The 12,951-nt window shown below is 43.6% G+C and overlaps 1 protein-coding gene across 2 annotated transcripts in view; it reads right to left on the bottom strand.

The window, feature by feature from the left end:
• The window catches only part of LOC111598321 (segmentation protein cap'n'collar), a 35,064-nt gene that overhangs the window by 1,245 nt on the left and 20,868 nt on the right, over nucleotides 1–12,951 (bottom strand). The window contains exons 4-8 of one of the 2 annotated variants that reach the window (XM_023313518.2): nucleotides 11,321–11,400; nucleotides 10,729–11,226; nucleotides 4,793–5,287; nucleotides 4,643–4,730; nucleotides 49–1,313 (exon numbers count right to left, since the gene is read on the bottom strand). In XM_023313518.2, coding sequence (XP_023169286.2) covers nucleotides 49–1,313; nucleotides 4,643–4,730; nucleotides 4,793–5,287; nucleotides 10,729–11,226; nucleotides 11,321–11,400 — 2,426 coding nt within the window. Of the gene's footprint in view, nucleotides 1–48; nucleotides 1,314–3,222; nucleotides 3,719–4,642; nucleotides 4,731–4,792; nucleotides 5,288–10,728; nucleotides 11,227–11,320; nucleotides 11,401–12,951 lie in introns of those variants that run through there. The other variant, XM_023313519.2, reaches the window with a different exon arrangement.

Below are 12,951 nucleotides of genomic sequence, written 5' to 3'. Positions count from 1 at the left end.
AAGTTATCAAATGATGCAACTGGCAATGGGCTTGAGCAGACAACCCACCTGGAATACATGACGATGCAGCATGGAGAACTTGTTGGAGATGCGCTTGCGTTCGGCATCGAGCTGATCCCGAGCGTGATTCAGCTCCGCCTTGCGCTTCACCACCGTATTGACCTCATCCTCCAGCGTGAGTATCTGGTCCAGTTTGCGCTTGCGGCAATTCTGCGCCGCCACCTTGTTCTTGCCACGCCGCCTAATGTCGCGTATCAACGACAACTGATTCTCATTCAGATCGTATTTGGACAGACGCTCGTTGAACTCGTCCATGGGCAGGTTGATGATGTCGCCCACTGCAATGGGTATGTTTAGAGTGCGTGCTCGCTTCTCATCCCGCGACAAGTGTTCGTCCTCCAAGGCGCTGGCTGAGCCGCTGCTGTTCGATTTCGTGGCATGTTTGTTGGCTGTCGGGGGCTTCTTGTCTCGGGGATGCGGTCTGCTTAGCGAGACACTGCCTTGGGGCAGGGCTCCGGCGCCGCCTTGTTGCAGCGCGTAAGTGTGATTCAGCTGAACCACGCCTTGAGGCGTCAGCGGGGCACGTGGCATGACATAGTCTGCTGTAAAGGCGCTGGCCGCGCTCATGCCATAGGCCTGGTGATAGTCCTTGGACAGGACGGGCGCCATGGCAGCTGCCTCGCCCACGTTGCTGCCCGTAAAGGCCGCTGCGCCCGCTTCGTACTCATATTTGATGCCCTGCACCTGCGGCTGTTGCTGCTGTTGTGACTGAGGCGTGGCTGCCACTGGGGCCGCTGTGGCAGTCAATGCGCTGGGCGTTTGCTTGTGAAGATCCCGCTTCCCGTACAGCTGATGCTTCTTCTGTGCCACCGGCGGCTGGCGCGTATTGTTGTTGTAGCTGAAATCGTACGGCCCGCCATACTTGGCCTGATGATAGTCCTGCGCCGAGTCGCTGCCCTCGCCCCACTCGCCATCGGAGAGCGACGGCACACGTTCAGAGCCCATCGAGCTAACTGCACTGTCACTGGACGCGTCCAAACGATCCGTACCACCCTGTGCGCCACCAGCATTGGCCAACAGGTCACTGGTCATGCCACCAACACCGGCTGTAACCACAGCACCAGCTGCACCACCAGCTGCTACGCCGCTCATAGAGTCAACACCACCGACAGCGCCACCAGCTACGCTGTTGGCATTCGCATGGCTGCCTACGGTCAGAGTGGAGCTGCCCGCGTTGCTTACATGTCCACTGCTGGGCAGGCCCAGCACCGATGAGGTGTTGCTCGTGCTATTGTCCACCATGCGACAGAAACCTGTGCGAGAAAGAGACGAAGAAACAATCTTTAATATAAGGCATCTTAAAAGAGGAAATCGTTTATCTGGGAGAGATAATATTTAGTTAGCTACAGTGCAATCCATGAAACTAGTAAGATTTTACTTTAGGCTATACCCATTACCCTTCTAGCGAGCAGTTACTGTACTCATTCACTCTCCATATAGATTAGCAATTTCTGCACCCATCGATTATTCAGCACAATTTACTATATTTGAAAAGCGTGCAATCATCTATACCGTTCCGCTTATCGTCTGCTCGTCGGCTCCGTAGCTACGTGTCAGCTTATCAGTCGTAGGCAGTCCCCAAGCTACCAGGTCTACCATGTCTCACGCTATATGGAGCACACTTTTGCGAAATATTTGGGTGTAGCCACATACACGTACAGCCATGTTCAAGAAAGTGTCTGTTGAGCGTTCTTTTTGGGTCTCTTATTTCCTTATCTTATCGTCTTGCACGTTGAACCATGTGATCTTATATACAATGCTTAAGCTTGTCGATGCTTTTTATACTTTTATCAACGGAAACAACTAATTTCGTAAAAACATTTCTAAAATAAGAAAATATAATATATCTAATGGAACAATAGCGAAGATGATCTCAATTTATTTCTATGTTTATATCAAGTGTTTCTGAGTTTCATAGTTGCTCACGTTTGTGTTCCCAACTGATAAGCCACAATCATTATCACAGCTGAGGCCCTGTAATTGAGTCGATTTTTGGCTCATTATTTTTATGGTGAGCTGATTAAGCTAACCTGTTATAAGATTGGGCATACATACGCACACACATGCATACGTGTGTACTTATGTCTATGTAGGTGTACCTAGTCTGCCTAAGTACGTCTGCCGGCTGGGCAAGGTCAAGCCCATAAACATTGATGACTGGGCAAAATTGTATACAAAATTGTAGGTCGAAGTTATCAGTGGGCCAAGTGCAATAAATACGCCCTGGAACATGCCACGAATATAACAAATTCAAATACAAAATAACGAACAAAATAGAAAATAAGAAACCTAACGTATAACGGAAGTTATATAGAGATAACGGTTAAAGCTTTTGCACGTTTTAGCTCCGAACTGAACGGAATGCGCACATACATATGCTCATTGTATGTATGTATATGCTGTCTTTGTCTAAAAATGTCGCAAACGTAAACACGTAACCCAATAACGTAATTTTATTTAACTTTTTTTTTTGACATTTTATGCCAAAAATGCATTGAGACAAAGAGAGAAAGAGAGTGAGAGAGAAGAGACGTCAACAATAAGTGCGTACATAATATAAACATTTATATATTGAGCACGCTAGAATATAACGACCCAAAGATATAGTACACATAAATACATATATATATATTTTTTTTTTTTTTGATTTTGTGCTTTAACGTTATTGCTTCGAATGAGATGACTCAGCAGTTTAAAAATAGTAAACAGCCAACGGCGACAACGGCAACAAAACTTGCTGAGCGTGCATTAGAGAGAATGTCGTCGTCAGTGTGTCCGTGTGTGTATGTGCGCGCACGAGAGAGCGCACACGATATGGTGAGCGCGTGAGAGTGCGCGCTTTAGAACATTGTCGACGACGACGGCTCGTCGCTGCGCAACTTTGCTGATATCAGCAGCAGCAGAGCTGGTTGCGCAGCATGACTAATGAAAAAAATTGTTACGCGGCAAATAATTAAATGGGGATTGTGCTTTTGATGCTAACATTTCGTACGCCTGAGCATAAAAATAAAACACCGACTGCGCTGCGGCCACCACCCGCAACTGGGCGCCGACGCCTTTGCTTATGCCTTTGCCGCTGCCGCTGCCACTGGCACAACCGCCACTTTTCAGGCGCTATCAAATGCTCTGCTTATTTTCACACATATTTCCCCTCACTCTCACCTGTTGATTTACGTATTGAGTAGTCTGGGCAGCCGTTTTTGGGTCTGATTCTCGTGTTCGTTTGCTCGATTATTTCGATGTTTTATTTTATTTATTTAAATTTTTTTCGCTCACAAATACGTTACTCGCGCGTCATCAAACGTTCTAAATTCGTGATGCACCAATACATATGGGTACGGTTACATATACACATGTGTATGGATGTGTGTATCGTATCACGTATGAATTCTAGTATGTTTAGCAATTTGTAGCGTTTGCTTAATGTGCCAAGTGCGTCATTGTTTTAGTTATCAATACGTTTTTTCTAAATTATGTTAATTATTTCAATTTGTTGTCACGTTTATTGCACGTAATCAATTTCCTCTTTTTTTTTCGATATTATTGTTTTCTTTTTTTTTTATATTTCATTAAATATATGTACATATTTACTTCACTATCGTATTCGATTGTTCGTGTTCGACTGATTGACTCGGACTCGTACGGTGTTCTTGTTGCTTTGCTTTTCTCATGCTCATTTTTAATTTTTTGCCTGAATTGAGCGCGAAACACGAGCGGGCCGAGCTGTCGGCAAGAGCCGAACGTGGCAACGATTGAGCTTACGCCGCTGAGCAAGCGTTGTTGTTCTTCACTCAAATTTAAACTAATTTCACGAATTTTATGCTAATCAGAACACGACAAAGCAGTGCAGAGAAATAACAATGTGCCAGTAGTAGCAGCAGCAGCAAAGGAACAACAACAAGAGCGATATGAAGCGACAGTCAAAAAAGCTTGTCAGTTTTTAAGTTCTCATGAGCGGTTGTGTGTTTGTGTGCTTTGTTGTTGCTCAGCTTGCGCACGCGTTGTTTTTGTTGTGGCCGCTCAACTGGAGTGATGTTCTTGAGTGAAAGCTCCGACCGAGCATACAGCGCATGTGGGAGTAACTCAAACTGAATATGAAACGCCTTCGCTCTGGCTTTTGGCACAAACACTTAATATTTTATACAATTACTGTATATACGTTGCAAGGTTTGAAGGGGGCTTTATAGTGATATAAAAAACACGAAAACGAACACGCATAAAAGCGAATTTAAGCTTTCTTGGTTCAATAAAAATATTAAAATTTCTAGTTTATATTTTTTAATCTAAAGAATGAAATTCAATTTAATAAAATATGAGTCTTAGTAATTCCGTCCATTTCTTAAATCGCAAACATAAAATACCTAAAGCTCAATATAAGCTTTAAGCTCAAGCGTTCAAGAAGAATATCTGTTGTACATTACCTACGCCTAATGTCATTACGAAAAGCTCTAAAGTAACTAGCTTTATTATAGAGCTCATGAAAGCATGAAAAGTTTTCGAGCTATAGATTATTATCAAAGTGTTCACTGCGCTGCTCATGAACTATTATCATTTTAAAATTGAGACATGGTTAATCACTTACTTTCCGTCATATCCATCAGGTGAAGATCCTCGTCGTTGAAAAAGGAATTGATTAAACCATCTGAGTGATTCACGTCCGAAGAAGTGTTCTGCAAATAACAAATCGTTTAACACTCTGCGCATAGGGATCATAACTCATACTCGATCATACCGCATAATACATCATCTCGTGTTCCATTTTGTAGTTGCTGCTGGCAGCGGCAGCAGCGGCCGCAGCGGCGGCAGCAGCAGCAGCGCCATCCGCGTCATTGCTGGCGTTGGTCAAATGCATGCTGGACGAGACTGCCGAGCCCAGATTGTGACCATAATGCGGCTGGCCGCCGGCAGCTGAGCAGAGGTCGCCCAATGTCGAATTGGCATGCAGCATGGCCGCATGGTGGCCATGGCTGTGACCATGATGCGGCCCGGACGATGGTGGCGGCGGCGGTGGCAAGGTGGCAGCCGCCGACTGACCGTACTGTGCCGCGTGCTGGGCGCTGGGTGGCACGCCGGTACTCTGGTACGAGTAGCTGGTATAGTGTGGTGGATAGGGCGGCATATCGGAGACGCCGCCAACCACGCCCATGCTCGGTATGGGGCTAAAGTAGGTGGCCAAATCCTGCAAACGCTCCATCGAAACGCTGCGATTCAGGCGCGGCATGCGGCCCTGTGGAATGGAAAATGCATACCAAATGATTAATTCGTGTGTGAAAACGAGAAGCTGCACAAACTGTTGATGTATTAACAAGCGACGCGAAGGGTTACGAGGCCCGTGGGGGGACCTGCTCATTGTGAAATATACTAATAAATAAGCGATCAATCATGCAAGACTCCGCTTACGGAATTCTCTAGAAATGCGCAACAATAAGCCGCAGACAAGACACGAAAAAAATCAGCTAAAAATAATAAAAAATACATAAAAAAAAAAACAAAAATAAAAACTAAATTCAAATTGCGCTGCAAGTAAAACTTGGCTTGTTGTTGTTTGTCCGACTGTCCGTCCCTCTGTCTCTCTGTCTGTGTGTCTGTCTGACTGTCTCGGCGATCGGTTAAGCCAAAAAACGTGCACAATGTATCAATCGGGCGATTTCTGTTGTTGCCCAAAAGATCGATCAACATGAAATTGAAATGAAACATTTTTTTGTATCGTTTCACAGTTTGACAAGTGCCACAGTCAGCGGTCGGTCTTCGATTTGGGTTGCCTTTCAGCTTCAACTATATCTGAATCTGCATCTGTTGCTGTGGCTGTAGCTGTAGCTGTAGCTGTATCTAACTGATCGACAGAGTTCGTGCTGTGAGACGACTTCATTAGTTGAGCTTTTGTTATTCTTAATTATCGCTTGGGTTTATTTATTTGCTTAACTAATGCCAGTCGAGCTCTTCGCATTGCATACAGCCAGGCGTGGGCGCCAGCCTAAATTATATGCACATACATTAAAACACACACACACACACAGACAGCCAGCAAGAGGGAGAGAGAGGGGTAGAGAGGTGCAGAGCACGCGAGGATCTCGCACGTTCCTCGAAACAATTTGTTAAACGCCGCAATTAAGCGCTAAAAGCCGCAAAGCCGTCAAAAAAAGAACAGGGCCCGAACTATGGTCCATAATCGTATTCGATTTTGAAGGATGCGGCCGGCATTGACATTCAGATTGAGTTGCAGATAAATTCGAACACGAAATATGACGCGACGGGCCCTGAGTAGGTGTAAAGTGAAACAGCAAAAAGAAATAAAAAAAATGTAAAGAACGAACCGAAACTGAACTAAAACTGAAATGAACCGAACCGGTGAACGGCTGAATGTCGACTTTGACTCCTTGACTGGGGAACGAGACAACGTTGACTGACAGTTGCGCGGATACAGATACAGATACAAATGCTGAGATACAGATGCAAAGGCAAGGCGAATGCAGCGAGTCTCTGTGTGTGAGGCTGTATAAACAACAACACACAACTATATATATATATATATATATATAGACACACACATCTCTAATGTATGCCTCGACACGCTCTTCTCGGCAAACAGGTAAAACAACAAGCCAAAGCCAGTCGCCAGGGCAGGTAAACGGGGCGTTTACTTTTGCCAGTTGCATGTGCATGAGCGTCTAGCTTGTATGTATGTGTCTATGTCTCTATGTGTGTGTGTGTGTGTGTGTGTAATTTCAATTGTCACTGTCTTGTCATTAACTTCTGGTGTTAGTTTGCCAGCCACTGGCCATTGTTTTGTTGCGTTTCACACGCAAAGCCAAGTGTAGGGGCTTAGATACGGTAGCAGGCTAACAAATCTACACACGCACACACTTTACACTCGCACACACACTTGCATGCTTATAGCCAAGTCTTGAGTCTTGAGTTGCTGTTGCCTGCCATCATTGGAGATTTTTGCCGTTAGACCCAGGCTGCAATAGCTAAAAGTTCTGAGAGTCCCGTTTGCAGCGAGCTTTCAACGATCTTCCATATGGTCGACGGATCGTAACTCAGTTTTATAGGCTTAAATACGATGATTATCTAAGCAGCTCAACACTTTAATCAATTCAATTAATATTGATAGGCTTAGGCACATAGATATATGCGATTGATATAAGCGCTTATCAAATCTTTGGTTCAAATTTACTAGAAACTTTTCTACATTTATTAAAGCTTAGTTAATATTTCTAATATGAATCCAACTTATCGAAGCACTTTACCAATCTTTAGTCCTTTTTCGGCATTTTAGGGATTATTTGTAGTTTGATATGCTACAAATTTGGTAAAGCTTGTCCTGTCTAAAGAGTCTTATATCTTACTTATCTCAGAAGCTATTGCAACTAGTTTTAAAGTTATTCGGAAAATATCTATTAGTTTTCAAGAACAGTTATAAAAGAAACTTTAAGCTGCACTTGTGCTGTAATATCCTAAACCCGTCTGTAAACTCTATTTTCCAGTGAACTTCTTAACTTTTGAAGAAAGTGTCTCAACAGCTTTTCAAAAGAAACGTTCTATTAGCGTCATTCCCTTTTTATATAAGCTTCTTTGGCATGGTGTGAATACCCTTATTATTGAGAATTTCAAATCTCTTCAGAAGATCTCCAATCATCCCATCTAAAGATTTCATAATTTTGTTATTGGAATTTTTATTTATTTATATAAATTTGTTGCCAATTCCAATTCTAAGAAATTGTTAAAATATTTACGCCGCTTAATATCAGTTTGTTCGCAAAGGGTACGAATGGCAATATGAACGTTTTGAATTGGCAAGCTACAACAATTAGATGCTTAAAATTGTAATTATATACAATCTATTATAATGTAATTAATATAAGCTTATAATTTTTCTATATATCGATAATAATCGATACTCTAATTTGGGTTTAAGCTTGAAAAGCTTTAATGTTTCCTACATAAAATGTGAATGTTTTCTATGTCAGATTGTTCTCTCCTATTTCCACTCAAAATTTGGGCAACAGATTGTTTCCAGCTGCAGGGTATCTTCTAGTCTGGCACTGTTCACTGGCGGGCTATTAGTTGAGTATATCTGTTTTTATCGATTAACTGCCGTCATTAAGCTCTAATGCTAATAATTAGCCTATTGATTGATGCTGAATGCACGTCAAGCATTTCCCCACAAACTTTCTCTGCGCAAGGAAACGCCAAAAAAGTTAAGATAGTCTCTGGATAGTCTCTCAGCTCATCGCTCCATCCTTGTCTCCCGTTATCCCTCTCTCTCTCACTCTGACATCGAATTGAATCGCAGTTGATTTATATTTTTTTGCTGTATTTCTTTCTTTTTGTCATTAATTTGATTTACGAGTCTCAAGAGGACAGCGCGACAGCCATCAAACTGTTTACATAAATTGAATAAAAAAAACTACACACACACACACACACACTCAAGATTGTGTATATAACTCGAAGATGCTGTAAAATAATTAATAAAGTTTTTTGCGCTGATTTTGTGCTTAGCGCTTTTTGTAAATATTTAAAATTCACATAATTAAAGCGACGACGATTAAGGCGGCCGGGGGAAGGAAGTCGCGGCACAGACGAGCTTAGGGCTGCGAGCATTAAAAGATACTTTTTGTTGTATTCGCGCTTAGTAAATGGAGATTTAATTGCAGGGGCTACTGCAGCGGCAGTTGAAGTGGCCGCAGTTCAGCTGCAATCAAGACAACGGCTGGGGGGCGTGGCGGCGCAGGGGCGGCAAGTGCCACCGAATTCAATATATGAACGGCGCACATGCGGAAAAACTCAAGTGGCGCATTGCTACAACAGCAGCAGCAGCAACAACAACAACAACAAAGCGACATTAATGAACGCCAAGCTAAGCCAAGTTTTTTGTGTGCCCCTCGTTTTTGTTGTTGTATTTGCATTGTGATTGCAATTAGCAGGCAGAGCCGGGGGGCAGATCGAGGGCTTAGCCCCGGGTTTTAGTTACGCGCACAAATGGCAAATTAAATGTTATCAGGAAGCTGACACTTTGCACACCGTGTTACATAATCATAATCAAGATCGACAGAGTTGCCTAATGACAGTTGAACCAAGAGACAGAGACAGAGACAGACAGAGCCGGAGTTTGGTAAAAACCCTAGATGTAGGATTTGCTGTTGCGCTGTTGCGCTTCCTGCGAAAGCCAAATGCCGATCATCTGGCTCATTAAATGGCTTCGGCTTTGGCTTTGGCAAGTGCAGCACAAGTAGCCGCCACAACCCGCTGTGCATTCACCAAAAATGAACAGCAGCATCAAGGCATAGTCTGCCATATAGGGGTTACAGTTAGGGTTCTCGGGTAGACGCTATTCGGCTCTAATCCCTTGCGGCTGACCACAGCAAGCGGCATGAAAGAAAGACTTTAAAGTAATTGCCGCTGACTTCATGACTGCTTAGCTCTCACTCGCTACAGCTCTCTCTCCCCCTCTCCCCCTCTCCCTCTCTCTCTGCGCCTGTCTTTGTCAACTGTGAATCTTTTGTATAGCTGCCTTTGTTCAGCTTCATTAGATGCATGCGCATGCGCAAAGAGCCAGGTCAAATATTTTGAACCGCTACTCATTCAGTAGCGAGGACACATGTTTTGGTGGTTTAGTGTGGTTTTCGGTGGTTTTACCATGCGCTGCTGCACTTGTTTGCCTGGCTTTGCGTTGGGATTAGACAACAGACACTTTAAGCTGTTAGAAGACAATATAAATAGATCAAAGACATCATAAAAATGACAACTAGTTAGAGGTGTCAAGTAGTAGATGGAGGCAGAGAGAGTTAACATTCGCTTAAGCATTAACATTAACATAAGTGTTAACAGTAACAGTAACATACTCTGTAGCCAACGAAATTAGTTATGCAAAACATATCTACAGAGTGTAGTTAAATGTAATTCCCAATTCCTACTGCTCAGACGTAACTTTAGTACAGTTGCTGCTTGTATAGGGATTGTGAGTCACTTTGTGCAGCCTCAAATCAAATTCATATCAACAGTTGGCAGGGCAGAGCTGAGCGAGGGGGCGGTGGCGGTTGTCTTGCAGCAACCAAGCTGCGCAAACAAACGAAACAAGCAAAACAGCAAGAGCTTCACACAAATCAGACACATCGTGCGGGCAGGCAAGCCGAAAAGAATCTTTACAAGACTCGAGCGCAGCTGAAGAGCAGCAGCAGCAGCAGCAGCAACAGCAACAACTGCTGTACATACATATAGATATACTATATGTGTGTATAGACAGATGATATTTTCGTTGCTCGCCTCAATCTTTTTGATGAGGCAGTTACAACAAAAGCCACAGATTGACGAACTTTGCTGGCTGAAACGAAACGGAACGGATGAAGCCCGGCTGAGCCGGCCCGTGTTATATACAACCAGATTTGAAGCTTTGTACAAACAGCCACAAAAATAAAAAAAATAAAGAATCACAATGATGCGAGCCAAGATCAAGTGCTCGAGAACGAAGCACAGGCAGCGAGGCAAAAGCGAAAGAAAAAAATGAATCAAGAAGATGAAAAACACTCGAAAACGACGTGCAAATGATCCTTGAATATGGCTTTAAATGTACACGAATATATATACACGTATATATACGAATGTATAGAAAGAGCTCTATATGGCGGATGCTGGCACTTAAAAGGATTCGAATCAATGGCTTACCTGATGATGGCCGTGATGGTAGCCAGCGGAGCTGGGCGGCTGACGCTGAAAGGCGCTGCCCGGTGCGGAGCCCATGGTCGCATAGTTGGCGCTTGCCTGTACCGCACGCTGATGGGCTGCAGCGGCAGCCGCATGGTGGGCGTGGGCGTGATGATGGTGGGCGGCAGCGGCGGCATGATGATGGTGGGTGTGGCTATGGGCATGGGCATGGGGATGAGCGTGGGGATGGGCGTGGTGGTAGGGCGGTGCGGTTGATTGCAGCATTTCGTCTAATTCCTTTTTGGCGTCGTCATCTAAATCGAAGAGCGGCGAACCCACAGAGTCCTGCAGATCATCCAAATCGCTGGCCGAGTAACTCGCCTCGTTATCCCTATCGTGGAATTCCCGCTCAGCAAAGACGAATTCCTCACCCGTTTCGGAAACAATACGCTTCGCCGAGTTGCTATTCAATGCGGCTGCAGCGGCCTGAGAGGTAGAAGCGATCGAATCGCTGGGTAGCTAAAAATATGCAGAGAAAGTCATAAATTAAATGGAGAAACTAGAGAGAGAGTGAGAGGGGGGGGGGGGGGGGGGGGGGGGGGAGATCACTTACCACGTCGTCTTCAAGCGTAAAGGGAGACAGTTGCAGCACGTCGTTGAGCAGCTCATCCAAAGGTAAGCGAATGTATTCACCTGTGGGTGGCAATAAATGGCATTTGAGTCAAGTCATCCAGGCATAGATCAATTGTATAATATATGCGTGTAGCTAAAGAGCATTAGAACCCGAGAGGCAACCACTTTCCGTAAATATTTGTAAATATACAAAAATATTTTGATGCCAGCTAGAAGTCTCTGGAGCATCATCGATTCGATCAATGCAGTCCCAGGAGCAAAACCCAACCTGGACTTGAAAATGCCAAAAATACGGTAGCACTTCCCAGTGGGATAGATTGCAAATCGAAAAGGTAAACAACCAGGAGTGCAACAATCATTAATCATAAATATCAAAAGATCAGCTGCAACTCACGGAAGCAGCTGATAAAATGGCTAAAAACGTAACAAAAAACGATATTCCAAAAAAAAAATGCTTAATTTATGATGCGTTTTGACAGGTCTCTTAACAAAGAGCAGATGAATCCTCTAGACTGGAGTGTAGTGAGAGACTAGATGAATAAGTAAGAGTTTTGACAGCGCTGGTAAAGAAAAGCAGTGCGCGTAGTGGGAGACTAGGCTAGACTAAGTACCTGAGCCAAGGAAAGAAAGGTTTTTATAGTTTGCATGCCATAGACCATGGAGTCTACATAGCTAATATGAGGTGTCTAACTCTTATAGTCTTCGAGTTATGCTAAAAGAACAATTCTCAGAATAGTTTTTAATGGATATTTGGGATATTTGATAAGTAAAGATTATGAATAATGAATAGATATTGCTGCTTTTATTCTTATATCATTTTATTCCCATATCATTGAATAGATATTGCTGCTTTTATTCTCATATCATAAATTTCCAATCTATACAGACGTATTGCTTGATCTATATTTAGATTAATTCCTATCCTAATCGATCTCATATGGTATCTGAGATGTTGCTCTCACTCTCTCTTTCTGTAAAACCCTAATCATATAACTAAAGCAAAGCTTCTGTGTATCGCTTACTTAAATGGGCCACGCCATGTTGACCATAGTCAAATATTTGCATAGAGTATTGTGGGCATTGTAGTGAGAAGAAGCAAAGAAATGGGCACCCATATTATCAGTAAATTACTACTTAACATCGCCAACACGAATTCCACGAAAGGTAAATTCCAAAAGTGGTAGCTGGACAAACTAAATAATAAACATGGCTCAAACCAAAGGGAAAATTGGTGGGCGCGCACCACCAGCAACCACCAACCACTCGAGCCATCTAGATAAAAAAAATTGGGTAGAAACAACATAAAAAAAACTGGAAAAGAATATGAAGAAAAGTAAGTAAGGAAAGAATAAGTTTGGTCGGGTCGCTCAAGTGCTGTGACGACGCTCACGACCTTTGCCGTTGGCACTTGAGTAGGGTCAGAAATTAGAATAAATAAACGGCCGGACGGACGGACAGACAGACGGACGGACGAAGGGGGGAGCAGGCAACTTGGCTGGAACAATTCCTTGGCTCAATGTTATTCTTACGATTGGTTACAAAATACATTCCACTGCGACCATTTTGTGGCCAACACACACGCATCGAGGCAGCGGCTGTTTGGCCATGTTT

Source organism: Drosophila hydei, unplaced genomic scaffold, assembly GCF_003285905.1.
Source record: "Drosophila hydei strain 15085-1641.00,03,60 unplaced genomic scaffold, DhydRS2 tig00008119-arrow-pilon, whole genome shotgun sequence".
NCBI lineage: Eukaryota > Metazoa > Arthropoda > Insecta > Diptera > Drosophilidae > Drosophila > Drosophila hydei.
The sequence above is the reverse complement of the archived record's forward strand: the minus strand, read 5'-3'. Positions and strand labels throughout refer to the sequence as shown.